Source organism: Patiria miniata, unplaced genomic scaffold (genome assembly GCF_015706575.1).
Source record: "Patiria miniata isolate m_02_andy unplaced genomic scaffold, ASM1570657v1 HiC_scaffold_3, whole genome shotgun sequence".
Classification (NCBI taxonomy): Eukaryota; Metazoa; Echinodermata; class Asteroidea; order Valvatida; family Asterinidae; genus Patiria; species Patiria miniata.
In genome coordinates this window covers 26104839-26121656 of record NW_024037069.1, presented here as the reverse complement: position 1 = coordinate 26121656, position 16818 = coordinate 26104839, and the positions used below count along the sequence as shown (strand labels likewise).

At 40.7% G+C, this 16818-nt stretch overlaps 1 protein-coding gene across 1 annotated transcript; it reads right to left on the bottom strand.

Annotated features, from left to right (window-relative positions):
• Window positions 1-539: 539 nt before the first annotated feature.
• LOC119738808 (targeting protein for Xklp2 homolog) lies at window positions 540-16675 on the bottom strand. The gene is made up of 13 exons (XM_038213770.1): window positions 16421-16675; window positions 12743-13018; window positions 11939-12212; window positions 10898-11215; window positions 9539-9833; window positions 8662-8851; window positions 7887-8031; window positions 7317-7533; window positions 6701-6817; window positions 5721-5897; window positions 4323-4466; window positions 3693-3807; window positions 540-3355 (listed from the first exon to the last, which is right to left on the bottom strand). Exons 1-13 carry the CDS (start codon window positions 16533-16535, stop codon window positions 3063-3065), a joined length of 2676 nt encoding a protein of 891 aa, XP_038069698.1. The 5' UTR covers window positions 16536-16675; the 3' UTR covers window positions 540-3062.
• Window positions 16676-16818: the final 143 nt, after the last annotated feature.

The following is a 16818-nucleotide window of genomic DNA, read 5'->3' as shown; positions in this document are numbered from 1 at the left end:
TTCGACTTTTTTAGTTTGTACAATTCCATATCTACTGACACTGACATCAGCTATTATGAACTGTACATAACTGTTGAGATTTGGTTCAAGTTCATACCCCATGCTCTTCACAATATGGATTTGTATGTTTCTTAACGAATGTTCAAGTTGTAAGTTTTGTTTTAACTAAACAACTACTATATTCCGATTTTGGCATCTGCATCATCCGGCCCTCTAGGACTCTCATTTTGCGCACAGATGAACCCACCCTGCGAGAGCCGAATCGAATTATTGTCTGGCAGCCAATTATTCGAATTTTGTGAAGAAATAGTTCAATAACTAAACATATGTGGATCTTTTTCGTTCTATGTCTCCTTCAAAAGCGAATAACTTTATATTGCTACGAAAATAATAATTGGAGAAAAAAACAACAATTGTATAGCACGGAGATTTTTTTTAGGAATGACACATTTTTCGCAAAGAGAATGACATGTACATGTATGTGCATGTACGCTCTGTTCAAAGAAAGTAACAACACAATAAACTGGGATAGCTCAAAATACAGTTTTGAATATTGTGTTAGGTACATTGTGTTTATTATTAACACTTTTTCCGGGACAAATATTCTGTCTTACAAACCATTCCGCCACAACATTATCAAAAATCATCAAAGTTTAAAATCATGTCTGTGTACACTAAAACAATGGCAAAAACATCAATAGAAACACTACCAGTATAATACAAACATACTGTACAAATATCTACTTACTACGAAATACCACGACCACAATTACAATGGAGGGGGGAAAAATAAGAATATTCGACGGAGCTTCAAACGTCAAGACAACTTGAACCTTCAAAATTAGTATAATTCTAGCTGGTTCTGCATTTTTTTGTCTTTGGTTGTTTTAAAAATTGTTTTCAATTTCACTAGATTCTCCCATCACCAAACTGTTAATTGTATGACCCTACAGCCAAGTTAAATAATTGTATTTTGTTAAACTGTGGGAAGAGACTTTGAATCCCCCCCCCCCGAAAAAATCCAATCACGCATCACAAAACAAACTTCGCTGGTGCCATCAAGCTGCATGGGGCCTGGCATACAAGGAACCCAAATTGTGATAAATTTCAACACGACAATGGCTAAATGCTGTAAGAATGTTAGAGAATGCTTAAAGGAATACCACTTTGCAATAATCAGATCTGTGCCTGTACAAAATTTGGACTCCGTAAAAAATTAACTTTACAGTATCATTTCTCAGTTCATAAAACCTGGGTGCATTTGGCTATACTAAGCTCCAATGTATGCTTTTGGAAGTATCTGTTCTTCTACAAGCCAGCAAATCATAACAGATCTCAATTCCATTTTTTTGCTTGTGATAAACTATTTGTTAATGCATTGCATTTTTTTTTGTTAAATCTTCCTGTTTTGAAAATGTTTAAGCTGAAATCCTTACTCTCAATAACTGTGCAATACTGCAATTCGCTGTACGCGTTACAGACAAAAAGCAGCTTATTATGTTACATGTATTCAAAAAGCTGATTTACAAAAAGGAAAAAGACCTTTTGTATATTTACAAGATTAGAGAAAATAATTAGTGCTATATGGTACATGTGTTAAGTAACAAAAACAAAAATGCTTGAATGTTAACAAAGTATGTTTCAACCAAACATGTCAATTACTAGGGATTAAAAATATATCAAAATTGATATTTGTACGTGGATTTTTTGGTGTAGAACAAAAGATTTAGACAAATCTTAGGTCAGGAGGCCACCACAGCTAAAATTTAGAGCCAAAAGTTACAAATATTTCACAAAAGTTTTCAGGGCGTTAGTTTTTAAGATATGGACAGTAACACATCAGCCAATTCTGCAAAAGAATATTAAGACATAACAGTTGCCATTTCCACATTAACAAAACAAACAATCAAGACACTAAGATCTCGCAATCCATCTCATTACAACAAAGTCATAAGTGGGTATCAAACGCACATCCTGGATTGGGAGAATATAAGATGCCAAGAAACTTGTTGGCATATGACATACTCATCCCCCCTTTCACAGTTGGCATAATACGAGCATGCAGAAACCTTGTTTCTGCGATGCTGATTCTGCTGATGGGAAGAGAAAGGGCGCCCTCTAAGGGCCAAGAACACATAAACCAATCAGCGTAAGCTCCTAGGGTATCCCTCAAAATGGAGGCTGTATTATGCCAACTACAACAAAGAACTGAATGATAATTGTTATTTCGAGAAAAAAAATAGGCAGGCACAATGCGCCAGCCATTACCGACGTAACCTTATGAAGTTATGGTCACCCAGCTTATAATGGTGCATCCAAATTTCCAGCAACTAGTATTATCCAAATTATTCACAGGAAAACTACTTCATTTAAAAACTAAAATTATTTAAAACAGATGCCATATATAAAAACCACACCGACTTGTGATTAAAGCAACTCCAACGACAGGGTTGCAGACAAGTCATCCACAAGACAATCACAAGTCAAATCACAATAAGGGTCACCTATAACATTGACAGATGGAAAATGGCGACAAAGAAATGCCTTTGTAACAATTCACTTGAATAGCTAGTCAATTGACTTGAGATTGGAAGTCCTATGAATGACAAGTGATGGACTTGACTAACAATAGATTGATCCATTGAACCCCGCCCCACGATGTTTGAACCATTCACAGTTGTGGTTAAGCGTCTAATGAGTAGACAAAAATATGACAGGTGTACAAGTACTTGATAGGTGTACATGTACATGACGGGTGTACATGTACATGACAGGTGTACATGCACATGACAGGTGTACATGCACATGACAGGTGTACATGTACATGACGGGTGTACATGTACATGACGGGTGTACATGCACATGACAGGTGTACATGTACATGGCAGGTGTACATGTACATGACAGGTGTACATGTACATGTATGACAGGTGTACACGTACCTGTGCATATGATGCGCGCAGCTTGAACATGCAGTTTGGCATTGATGGCAGACATGTGATGTTGCCCATGTGCAGTAGGCGGGGTAGAATAAATCGGTCTAGTCTGTCCTAAGGCCACTTTTACGACGTATGGGAGCTTCTCCGTGTCCTGTCTGAGAATTTGGGGGTCTTGGGCTGGGTCAGGGGCTTGGTGCTGGGAAGCACCTCCACGGCCTTGTAGTGCCTGACCGGCTTGGCCTTGTGGATGGAGTCGGCCCGCTGCTTGCTGATCTGCTGTCGCAACTCCTCCTCCTTCTCCGCCTCCCTCTGGGCCTGGGCCGTGTCTTGGGCCAGCTGACGCTCATACTTGGCCTGCTCGTAACCCTTGCGGTCGTCGGCCCGCCGCTCCGTGTTCAGGGAGAAGTTGGAAATGTCTGGTGAAGTGGATAGAACACAAAGCTAAACATTATTATACACACATTAACCCTTAACCTGCCAGATGCAACAGGTGTATATAGTCTGTAGGATCTTGGGCCATAAACTGTCAGTTCTTAGACAATGGGGGCAAGTCCCCTTGAAATATGCCAAAGTTGTCCCCTGTAGCAGGCATGTCCCCTGGCATTCCAAGGTAGTGTGACTTTGAGATTTTTGACCCGCTGCATCTATTTACACTGAGCAGGCTTCTCACTTTGACGACTGCTGCATGTTGAAGACAATTTAAATATCAAACAATATTGTGACTTGGTGACATGAAACTCTCCATCCACCTACCTGTCATTGGCTTGGTAGACTTCTCCGGCACAAACGGTTCCTCATACAGGATGTTGGCTGGCTTAGCTTTGAAGGCATTGGCCATACGCTTGCAATCTCGGATTTCTTCCTCCATCTGAGTTGAAAAAGGAATTAAAAATACAGTTAAATAATTGCTAAGATCAAGAAAAAAATTAATTGTGAGGGCCTGACTTTGAAGCCAATAGATTTTGCTCAAAGGCCAGCAAGCAAACTAAATAATAAACTCTCTATGTGAAGAAAAGATTTAACCTGGTCTCTCTTTATTATTTTTTTATACAAGCATACATCCATTTTGAAGCCAATATACAACTGAACATTGTGCTTCAAATTGTTGTTTTTTCCAGCAAAGACACAGTAAAGGAATATGTGTACTTCATATTTTTACACGTTGAATTTTCATTTCACTATTTTCAAGGAAAAGGTTTGTTGGTAAGGAGAACGTGACTCCAGTGTTTCAAGTCCAAGATATAATTGTTGGGTCCAAGTCCAACTCTTTTGGGGACATGACTCAAGTCGAGTACGAGCGACAGAATTTGAGACCAAAAAATGGACTTGAGTCTGAGTCCTGGGTTTTGGGTCATACACCTTTAATATGGAGAGCTACTGTACCTTCTTGCTCCACTCTTCAGCCTGCTTGGCACCCTTCTCGGCCACGCTAAAGGGGGCCATCTGGGTGGGAGGTTTCACCTTCTTATCAGGGACACCACTGCACCAGGTCAGATCTGGTAACGGCTGGGCACGGAACTGACGAGCCTGCATAATACAAGAACAATTAAGAATAGTATAGATTGTTCCAAGTTGCCCACTTATTGTGATCTGTGATTACTGTGGCAGCTTCCACACATTACTGGGACACTCTGAAGCTTGCTTTGGTATTTCTCACAATTCACTCACCTTAAGTGATGTGTTTAGAGATTTACAGATAACACAGACTGGGAGCGTCCCAGTAATAGCAAACAAAACCACAACTATACTTTCAAAATCAGATTGATGTATAAGTTGAGATCACTTTTCAAAATACATAGAACTGTTTTTACAAAAGCAAAACAAAACACTGACTTCAGTTTCTGAAATGGCAAGCAAGTTCAAAACCTGTTACAATCGAATGACATGATTTCACAAATCCATCTTGTTTTGGATTACATGAACAACTGCACATTGCAGATTCAGTTGAAATTGACCAACAGACTTGTGAACATTTATATTTATCACAAACTGAAAAAGTCACATCTCAATGCGCATGTGCAGTTTTTCAATTACTTAAATGGCTCAGTAGTTTGTACATATTTTCGGCACTTTTGAGAAGTCATTTTTCGTTTCTTTTGAGATTCTATAAAAAGATGTGTACAGAGCATAGAGCTTTATTAAATTATTAGAGCGCTAACTCCTCATTCATACGCACGGGGATACTTTGAAGTCGTCCTGTGTGCAGACATTTGGGAATCATGTGCGTGTTTGTAGAACATAACGATAATGAAATTAGATGGAGTGAATTTTGAAAGTGTACTCTATCAGGGGTGTGAGTGACTACTGATAAAAATAGCTGAAAACAGCTGAAAAAGGTGTAAAAAACCTGAACTTTGGAAATCTCCTATACTTTTGTACACACCAAGTGAGGGAAAAAAGCCGACATCCAAAACAAAAAAAGCTGAAATCAGCTTTAAGGCTGAGATTTCACACCCCTGCTCTATATGCAATGCGCAAGTACAACATACACAAACAACTTCAGCGAGTCATGACATTTAAAAAACATCACGGCAAAAATTATCTGCAGGGGATACGCACAGGGGTTTGTGTTGTTTGCGCAGAGCAAAATGAAACGCTCATTAACTGATTGAGCATTTTGGTTTTGGGCGTATCAGCTTCGATAACGCACCTGTATAGAATACAAACGCAGATATGCAAATAGCCGTACAAAAGCCATACAAAATTTCTACTCTGTGCTTTAGTAATTAATACAGAGTGAGTTTCTCATTTACACCTTGGGTTTTTTAATTGTGTGCTTACTCTTTCTTCCTCTCGTAATGTCTCCTGTATCTTGGCCTCCTTGCGAGCCTTGGACTCCTGGATCTTCTCATCAAAGGAGAAGGGTTCTGGCTCGGTCTTCTTGTGCTGGATGTTGGGCATGAAGGGCACCCCGGCATGGAGGATGGGCCTGGCCTTGATGATGTGTGAGCTATCATGCTGAGTGGAAGGGAACAAATTGAAAATGAAAATGGTTGTGAGAAGTAAGAAACTCCTGCATGGGGTATTAAAGAATTAAAGGAACATAGAATCATTTGATTTTTTTGTGCATTTTTCCGTTTGAATTTTTTTCAACAGAATTGCTCACAATCTTAAGCAGATGTTTCAACTAAGTGGCTACTAACTATACATTTTGGGAAATCAGAGATAACACATGCCCAATTGTTTTGGTCTTGTAACTGGATTCCTTTACTCATGCATGTAAAAAAAACTGATTGTCTGGGCACCCAATTTTGAAACCGCATTCAGTGTTAGTTTTCTTCCAAACGATACCGTTTCAGACAGACTAATTTCACAGGGTATTTGATACCGGCCTTATCTTCACTTTGAGTAAGGATTCTGTCATTAAATCTGTAGGTACTCAACTAGGTTATTGTAAATGATCTCAAGTGGCTTAAAGCACAGCAGTATAGCGGGCACAGCCATGACTGCAAGTGCCAAAGGTGCTACTTCACCCATTCAAGAATACTGGGGGAGGCCGCTCAGGACATCAAAATAGCCTTTGTGAGTATCAGTCCATAACAAATAATACAAAAACACAAAACAGACGTATTACTCAGTATCTGTATTACATGTCTAGCACGGACACTGTGCCAAAAGTAGGCACTCTATGAGGGCTGAGCTTTGCTGCGGCACGTTCTTTTTTAATTTGACGGCTACCCGACCTAAAAGAACCAGACTAAAGCATTATCATCAAATGTTACTATACAAGTCATCTAATACCTCGTCTGACATCCACCTACCTCCGAGTCTTTTTCCTTCTCCCGTTCTTTCTCTTTGTAGACCTTGACTCGTTCCTTGAGAGCAAACGCCGGCGACTTGGGAATAGTGACGGCTGCAGCTTTAGCCTCGGCAATACCCTGCAATAGAATGTCACAACTAGTCAATATAAAAGGATTTTTACACCTCACAAAATGTCAAAAATTGATTCTGAGAAATAGCCCCCAGAGACACAATTTTACACCAACATAAAAATTGTGACATCAAACCCCAAGTCAAATATATTTGGCTTTCCCATAAAGTTCTGAGTCAATCAAAGAATTGGGTGTTTTGACTAGAAACCTGTTAAACGACATGCAACACTTGTCAAAGTGATCTTGTCAACACTTGTCAAATATCTCAAGACCAAACTGCCTCAGAGTCTGTGGTCACCGAGTGTAGCAGAATGCAACTGTGGCACTTTTTAATGGGACTAGCTCTCATTGTCTCAGAATTGGCTGTTAACGCATTGATGTCAATGGCCCAATACATCAAGGTGCCACAGACGTTCAGACGTGATGCACTGTGTTGCGTCTGGCAGGGTAAGGGTTAATTGTTGCTACAGTTTATGAGCCGACTTCACATTATGATCGTACTCACCACAGGGCCAGCTAGGATCTTAGCCGGCAGGGGTCTTGCTCTGAACTCATAACGCTCCTCAGTCTGCACCTTGTTAGCCTCTCTCTCCAGCAGTCGTTTCTCAATCTCCAAGTCAAAGCCGATGGGTTTGGTAGGCTCCTTGTGATGGACCGTCTTCACACCGACGGCGATGTTACTCATAACGCGGGGATCCACGGGCCTGGCCTTGAACTTGTAACTATGGAGGAACAAAGTTGCCATTGAGAATCAAAAGCTTTTGTGAAAACGCAATAAGCAAATTTGAAATCATGGAATATTTACAGCAAAACTGTGATGTCACTCAAGGCAGAAAAGTCAGTTTCACATCTGCTTCAGTATAAAGTCACCAGAACTTTGCAAGCATTTTTAGCAAAAAGGGATGTCTTTTAGTTTTTATCCATTTCAGAGGAATGGATATTTGCTACAAATATCCTTCAGTGTAAATTTCATGAACCCTTTAACGTTTTAATCAAATGTATAACATTAACAAGTACAACACATAATTTGAAATCACTTTTGGTTTCAATTTCAATTCAGTATCTACCAACGTACTTTTTCATGTCAGCCAGCTCCTGTTCTTCCCGCTGTGCCTGGCTGATGGCTGTGACTGGTCTGTGTCGATTCCGTGACTCCAAGGCAGGAGTCATGGGCTGGGTTAGTTTGGCCTTCTTGGGCCGATCATGAGCAGGCTCAGGTCCTGCAAAACAGGGACAATTCAGAATCAATTCATGCCAATCACATATCCGGAACTTTTCTTATTGGACTCCGTGCACGAGCGGTAGAGGGCGCTGTGTGACCACTTTCAACAGCCCCAGTGGGAGGGACACACTACATGCGCACGCACACTTAGCATATGGGGTTTATGGGGTACCACTATTGTTCGACCCTAATCCCCTTCTTTTGTTCTCCTCTGTCCCCTTAAAAATCTCAAAACACATAGCGTTAGGTATTACTTCAATTTCTAAAGACAGACTTGCGGGGTACCATTGTCCCTACTGTTGCCCTTTGTTCCCGGTACCCGATAAGTCCAATTTGTAACAGCATTCTGGTTTGTGGGCATATGGCGCTAAGTACACCCACCTAATTCATATTTTGATTGTCGGTAAACCACAGCGTCTTTGCGTGAGCGTCAGTCAGCAGCAATGCGTTCGACTGTCCCTCCCAGTGGTCTCCCCCAACTCTCCCTTTGTAACCGTTGAGGGGGTACTTGTGCACAGAGTCCTCATTAGAGTATTTCCGTTTGCTTTTGCAATTGAAGGCTTGTCAATAGCAAGAGATGCAGCTGAACCTGGAAACAAAGTCAACATTTCGAAAACCTTCTTGTTACCTTTGTTTTGCTCAGAGAGGGGCTTGGATCGGAATCGGTCTGGGGTCTTGGTATGGAACTGGCTGACAGCTAGTGCAGTCGGTTTGAACTCGTAGCCCTTCTTCTCTCCAGAGAAGGATTCCTCATGGGTTCGCTTCCGGTTGTCTGAAAAGTTGAACGGCCTGGGCTTGGTGATGCCATGTGGTTTGGACTGAGGAGGGAAATAGTTAGTGTATTGAAATGAAGTCATTCTTATCAGCCCAAGTCTCTTCAATATTTCCTTGTCACCCGGGTAATAAAATATGGGTCATTCCTTAAATTTGCGGTCCACTTTTTTCCTGTCCCTGTCACATCTGACATCTGTGATTTTATCATTCTGATGCACTCCTTTATGCAGTCATCCTCCAAGAGTGATTATGAATAGCAAATTAACCAACAAATAATTATGGTTTGAAGTCACTCTTAATGATACCGGTACTTGAATGGCAAATTACAAAGTACCAAGGTAACAGGGACAGGAAAAATGTCACACTTTGGACCCTAAATTTATACAATATCCCGTATTCCCAAGCCATAACAGTGCCATGCTTAGTTTACCATAGTGCATTTTATGGGACAAAGGTGGGGACAGGCTGGGATATCATCCACACAAATAGAAAGCACCCATTAGAAAACAACGCAACATATTTTACCCCACTGATTTTCAGGTATATTCAAGGAAACAATTCTTGTTTCAAGAAATGCTTTCTTGTCTTAGTCCCTAGAATTTTATTTTCTTGAAATACGGCTTCCCCCCTAATTTTGGGAAAACCACTTTTAGCAGTGAAATACTATTGACACCTGCTTATAATGAATTGAATGAACAATCTACATGTATCTTGTAATTTCCATTACTTACTGGAGATGGCACATATTTCCGCAGATTGCCCACAAAGTCCTTGTTCTTGGTGTCTTTCCTAGTCTCCATTGTGTGGCTCTTGAGCCTAGCGTCCGTCTCAAATTTGAACTCCTCGGGTCTGGTCGGCTGGACGGCAGCATGGACCGGTGCGACCGGCACAGACTCCTTGACAGCCTTGTAGGACAGGGCCGACTTCTTGCGGATGGCGGCCAGCTTGTGTTGGAACTGGGCAATCCTGTCCAGCTCCATCTGCTCGGTGGTCTTCAGCTGGGTGTTGGGCTTGGCGAAATTGCGTCTGCAAAAATTTACACATATTTTGAGGAGAGGCCAAGGTAGGGCCAATGATTTTCCGTTTCAGAAAAGTGCAAATTCCGTTTGCAAAAATCCTAAATTCCGTTTCAGGCTGAAAAATTCCGTTTCACATTTATTCAATACAAAAATTGGCAGTTTATATACATTAGGCCTATACCATGTACACAGAAAATAATTCCAAGACGATAATGAAATAGTCGTTTGGTTGGAGCGCGGGAAAATTGCCCCCAAAAAGATTGCTATTTTATCAACGGCCGATCAATGTACAGACGTAGTATTTAACTTCGCCACAGTCAAGTCGTATACTGCACTGCCACTGCCACACACGTGAGAAACATGCAATAGCCGTACAGGCCAATCCCATGACATCACACACATCAGCTGGCCGAAGCGAAATTCATGTCTGCCATTTTGTTTTCGGGCTAACGTTAGCGACAAAAATAGGATAGTTTACAGTAGATTTTTGGACCTAAGCACGACATGCATTTCAATAGAGCCAAAGTTAGATGTTATACGAATGGTTGATTGATTGCACAGAGGAAAATAAAACTGCTGATGGAGCAAAAGAGAGCCGCGAGAGCATGCCGCGAGTGTGATGATTTTCACCCGTGGCCGTGCGCTGGCCGACAGCTACGGCGTGCGTCAGGACTGTCACTCCCATGACTACGCGTACTACGGTAATGATCTCGTAACATTTATTGCTCTGATCTTCAACGTTTTTGTCCCACCAACATCGTGATATAAACATCGCTCATTTGTTATATGGCTCGTCTGTTCAATCAATCAACACCAATTCGTTTTGTATTTGATACATTTTATGAAATTGTGTTTTTTATCAATGAAATTGCAGAAGTTATTTTGTTCAGATTCAAATTCCGTTTTCCGTTTCGAGGAGCAGATTCCGCGAATTCCGTCCGTTTTCCGCGATCGCGGAAAATCATTGGCCCTACCAAGGCTGGCTTTGTCCACACCCCGATCCACTCTTGAAAGACATTCCCCAAACAAAAGACAAGAAAGAGCAAAGCAAAGATGTAATGATATACTTACTTTAGTAATGTGGGAGTGGTCGGCATCGTCAGGTTGATCTTTGCTTTCAACTTGGGGCAGGATTTCTTTGCATCTGGCCGGCCGGCCGGGGTAACCTCACTGCCAATCTTACGCCGCTTGCTAATTGGCTGGTCTGTGGACAACACCCTGCTGCGCGGATGGCCCAGTGCCGAGTTGGCAGAGCGCCTCTTGATGGCTTGGGAGGCGATACTGGGGCGCTTTAGTCTCGTCGGTTCAGCGGAGCGTCGGCTGTGCAGCCTCGGTGATTTGCGTGTTGGTCTTGAGACAACTTCAACAGATCGTTGTCGGGAACGAGGCCTAAATTAAACCATTTTAGAGGAAAAAAAGATTTAAAAAAAATCTTCAATATTTTGGACTCCTGAAAGTGTTCCCTGTTACTTTTAAAATATGAATAAGACTTGAAAGTTAAAGTCAAACTTCATCTGATTCGGTAATTTGATCCAAGTCATGTGTCAACTTTTGATCTCAACACCAAAAACAGAATATGTAACTTAGGCATCCCAATAAACAAAGACTTTCTGAGATGCATAAAACAATCCAGCATTTCAATTTGCAGAGGCAAACATTGGACATTAAGAAGGAAATCAGCTGTTCCAAGGAAAAGCTACATGCCTGAAAAAAAATAAAAAAATCAGCAGTAAGGCCAAAAAAAAAAATACTCGGTCTCTGGTCAGGCCAAAGTTCCGGAATTGATGCGGCGACGCGGCTTATTTCTTTTTTTTTTTAAAGCTTGGATTGTACAAAGTGGGGTACTATTTTGCTTTTTTTTGTGTTCTCATGTACATTGTCCTCCATAATTTGCCTTGGTGCTTTCGATCATTTGCCTTGGTGCAATTTCCCATTCCTTGGTGCTCTTTGGTAAAAAAAATTGAGGAGGTGCTGTTGGAGCTACCGCGGAACATTTTGGAAAAAAAAAAGGTTGATTAAAATTGACGCGCGCGCTGACCAGAGACCGACTTTTTTTTTTTTTGCCTAAGAGAAGGAGAACTATATGAAAGCCAATCCAGGGATGGCACATACTTTTTCTGTTCCAGTTTGCTGTGATCGCTGCTTGCAGTGGTTGTGTCTTCATCTCTCCTGGCAAAGCTGGTGACAAGGTTGCCGTACCGCTTGCGAGGTTTCGGTGATTCTTGCATCTGGGGTTTCTGTGGCTTGTCTTCTAGGCTGTCGGTTGACATCTCAGCTGTAGATGAATCTACGCAAGATGAGGGCAGGGCTTGTGTTTGCTCTGCATCTGAGGATTCCTGCACTGTTGCTTCATCGTCTGTTACGTTGCAGACAGCACTCTCAGGAACTGTCATGGAGGGTAAGAAGTGGGAAAGTACATGTAGTTGAAAATGGCAAAAAAAGTTATGTAAAAAAAAAGATTTTGAAAAGCCCAACAAAATTTGGCAAGTAAATATTATTTACCTCAATGAAGGACTTTTGAATTGAGAAAAATGGAAACAGATTTTTGTCTTAATTTGTAACTTGTAACTCGCAGCTTAGTAATACATGTAAATATGTCTAAATACAAGACCAAGGTCTGGTTATCAAATTATCCAAACGTCATGTGGAAATGAACATACAGAAAAGAATTAGAAAATTAATCTCTAGTTCATATAGTTGTGACAGTAGAGCAGTTCTACCCAAGTGCAACAACCTAAGTAAACTGTTGTAAGCTGTCAGAAAATGCAGGAAGTTCAGGTGTGTTTTTTCTGAATCAACAAATACAATTTACTACAGGTATATATGTAATTGTTCATGTACATGTTTTAAGATTTTGAGTTGTAATAAACTTTCACAATTACTAAAATCTTGAGGATTTTGTATTTGTCAAACTACCTGCTGGCTTGTCTTCCATGCTATCAGTTGACATCTCACAAGTCTCAGATTCAGCAGATGAAACATCGTCGCTTGGTGAAGCATATTTCTGCTTTTCTGAGGTTGTAATCTCAGGAGCTGATGACTCCTGCAGTGTAGTATCTGTTTCTGAATGTCCGACAACACTGTGTGATTCTTGGGGGACTTGAGGGAGAGGCGACGTTGGAGTTTCTTGGGCTGTGGGGCTGACGGCTTTATCATCAAAAGTGAGAGGGACTCCATTCTCGTGGTCAAAGTCTGCACCATGCAAAGAAAGGAAGTTTAAAATTAAATATGTAAACATTTTGTTTTTTAATGTTACAAACATGACAAAGGGAAATTAGCAGTTGGGTGCTGTCACATTTTGTATCAGAAACTAATAAGAAACCTGCTCCCGCTGCTCCCGCTGCTCCCCACCATAAAATGCAGACTGGGGCCCAAGGCTAAGTGCTCAAAAACATGCAAAATGAAATCAGGTCAACTTTACTCTCTCTTTAGCCAGCAAAAATGTCCAAAATTTTCAATGGGTAGAGAAAAGGTCCTCAGTATTTCACCAACCAAGTTTGAAGACTCAATTCAATTTTTAAGTCTATAGGAGATTTTTCTTCAATATTTTGCACATGAGAGGGAAGGCAAGTGATTTCAAAATAACACTAAAGACTTGATTGATCCAACCATATCCCAACTGTTTGAGATTAAGCCTGATCTATTCATTCATTGTCATTAGTCTGGTGGCTGACTATGGAGAAATGTGTACAAATAGAGACTAGTATCTGGCATGCCAGGTGTTTCTTTTGGCACAGTTGATTGATGCAGTACTTGTGGTGTTGAAATGGTTGTTTCAGGTGCCAGTTTATTTTCTTGCATTGCATGTTTTCAAGACATTAATTTTGGGACTCTCATACACTGTTCACAGTAAGTCCCAAATGTTCTGACAACATAAAATGCATAATTAAATTGTTTTCATCTTGTCTACCACTGTGCAGACAGGGGGCATGCCTCAGATTGAAACCAAATGATTCTCAGACTTTTCTTCCCTTTACAAAAAATCCTTAACAAGCACAAATCAAAAAGAAAATTAGTTCTATTCTAACATTACAAAAGTACATGTAGCAGTAGGATTATATTTAACGTAGTGGCTATCGTTTTAAACACTTAACAGCTGTAATACGATTTTAATTTTTCAACTGCTATCATTACGGCATTACAAAAAAAAAAAACATTGCAAATCTATAAGACTATATTATTATATTAATATTATAGGCAGTGGATATTTTGCCGGAGACGGCAAACCTTTAGTAAATGTTAGCATGCCAGCATTACCTCCGGCAATATATCCACTATCAATATTATACAAATAATCATAATGAATGTTTATGAGTGCAATGGTTAGAATAATTTTATGAGGTCACAGTTGAAATATCCATTTCATGACGCGAAGCTCCAAATATATTGTAGCACCTTTGGGCTTCGGCATTCAAAACACACACTATCAGTTGGCACATTTGCAGAATACCCCGCCACTCAATCTATGCACCTCGTAGCCGGCTATGGAGTCACGGTTGATTGCCCTCAATAAACCTTCTCAGCGCTACTTGTATGTACTATGCGTCATGCTCCACTGCACTCCCACTCCGTATCTTGTGGGGTCCATACCCACAAGCTAAGCTTCTTATGGATTCCGCATCTCTATTAATTGTATTTATTATCTGCCTATCACCTTGTACTCATGTAAATTATGAGATGAAATAAAGTCAAGTTCAAGTATCCGTGTAGCCGCCAAAAGGGTAGTTGGTTTGGACTTAAAATGTGTTCAGCAACTCCCATTCCTTTTGTGTTGCTTCGTTCTCAAGCATATTCAAGGGGACTCCCACTCCGTATCCGCGTAGCCGGCAACAGGGTTGTTGGTTTGGACTTAAAAAAAATTCAGCGACTCCCATTCCTTTTTGTGTTGCTTAGTTCTCAAATAATGGACCCCCACTCAGTATCCGCGTAGCTGACAATGGACTTGAATTGTTTCTTTTCCAGTGATTCCAACTGCGTAGCCAGAGATTTTAGGGGTGTATTTCCGAGTGGCTGGGCAATGCTGGGTATTCTGCAATTATTCCTATCCTACATGTTCTATCAGTTTATCCTGCGTAAAAATGTACAGCAATTTAAGTCACATTGTAAGTGTAACCTAAGTCTTAGCAAGTTTAGTCTGCTATTTTCATGATTTTCATTCAGCATTTATAATTATTATTTTCCACTTATTTCCAGTAAAATAGAAATTAAAAAACCATTTATCGTCAGACCCCCAAACTAACTAGCTACGCAATCCTATTTCTGCACACTTACCTTCAATAAACATTTTGCAATGCACATATGAGTGCAAGGCTTTAATAATTAAAAAAAATAGTAAAGAAATAAAATGAAAATAAATAATGAGATCTAAATTCCTGAACAACCTCCCCCATCATATGCCCATTTGCCCCAGCAGTAGCCCCATAAATGTGGCCTATTTACTGGACTGCCTCCGTAAACATAGGCCACACATCCACATGTACAAAAATCGTGTCGACGGAGCCAAATTTTGATTTTCACATTTAGGCTTAGTTTGTAGGGTTTTTTTGCTTTAGAAGCATACTCACCCTCTTTACAGGCTAATCAGAAAGTGCTGCCTTTTTCAGATGTCTAATTTTTGTGAAATTTCATGTTGAAATTTTGATACGCAAACGTGTAAAAATGAATCTGGAAATTTCACGAAAAATATACATCTGAAAAAGGCAGCACTTTCTGATTAGCCTATAAAGAGGGTGAGTATGCTTCTAAAGCAAAAAAAACCTACAAACTAAGCCTAAATGTGAAAATCAAAATTTGGCTCCGTCGACACGATTATTGTACATGTGGATGTGTGGCCTATGTTTATGGAGGCAGTCCAGTAAATAGGCCACATTTATGGGGCTACCCCAGGCCAGCAGCAGCATGCCAGTAGATTAGGCCTGGGCTAAATTGCTGCAACTTGAGTGCAATTGTGCCAACATATTAGGCACAATTGCAGAATACCCCGCCACTCGATCTATCCACCTCGTAGCCGGCTACGAGGTCACGGCTGATTGACCTCAATAAACATTCTCAGATTAACTTGTATGTACTATGCGTCATGCTCCATTGCACTCCCACTTCGTGACCGCGTAGCCGCCAACAGGGTAGTTGGTTTGGACTTAGAATTTTTTCAGCAACTCCCATTCCTTTTGTGTTGCTTCGTTCTCAAGCATATTCAAGGGGACTCCCACTCCGTAGCCTCGTACTAGTAGCCGCCAACAGGGTTGTTGGTTTGGACTTAGAATTTTTTTCAGCAACTCCCATTCATTTTGTGTTGCTTCGTTCTCAAATAATGGACCCCCACTCAGTATCCGCGTAGCTGGCAATGGACTTGAATTGTTTCTTTTGCAGTGAAATGAGTGATTCCAACCTCGTAGCCAGTGATTTTAGGGGTGTATTTCCGAGTGGCGGGGTATTCTGCAATTACTCCACATATTACACTACATATATCATGTATATTAAGGGCCTTTTAATGAAAGCCGGAGTAACCTGTAACTGTAAGGCTGTATTCAGTATTGTAAAAATTGTATGTTTCGTTTTCAGCAGTGCATAAATTTTTGCATGCACTTTACTTACTGAACCACTCATCGGCGTTGTCGTCCACGACTTGAGGCACGCTAAAATCGACAAATTTCGGGCAATCCATTTCATACACATCGTCGACATACTCCATCATCTCTACATCAGCCATTCTGGCATGTACTCGTCCAAAAAAAACTGCAAAAAAAGAATTTTACACTGTGAAAAATACTAGACTTTCTGTAGAGATTTTCAGCTACACAACTTCACAAGCACTGTTTCAATTTCGTGTACTGTACGTTGGCCAATCATCTTTGCGCTTTCTTAAGGCAATCCTGTGCGCTGATTGGCTGTTGGCTCATAGTCTGATACCCCCGGCAATTGGTCTGGTGTCTAATCAACCATCACCGACATGTACATCATGTACATATGTACATGTACGCAGGGGAATTCTT

Bases quoted from the DNA above. Each gene is read 5' to 3' on its own strand.
- LOC119738808 (XM_038213770.1), bottom strand. From the start codon at position 16,535: ATGGCTGATGTAGAGATGATGGAGTATGTCGACGATGTGTATGAAATG. The intron at 3,808-4,322 runs GTACAGTAGCTC...TTTTCAACTCAG, and splicing joins CTGAAGAGTGGAGCAAGAAG to ATGGAGGAAGAAATCCGAGA. The intron at 3,356-3,692 runs GTAGGTGGATGG...CCACTTCACCAG, and splicing joins GTCTACCAAGCCAATGACAG to ACATTTCCAACTTCTCCCTG.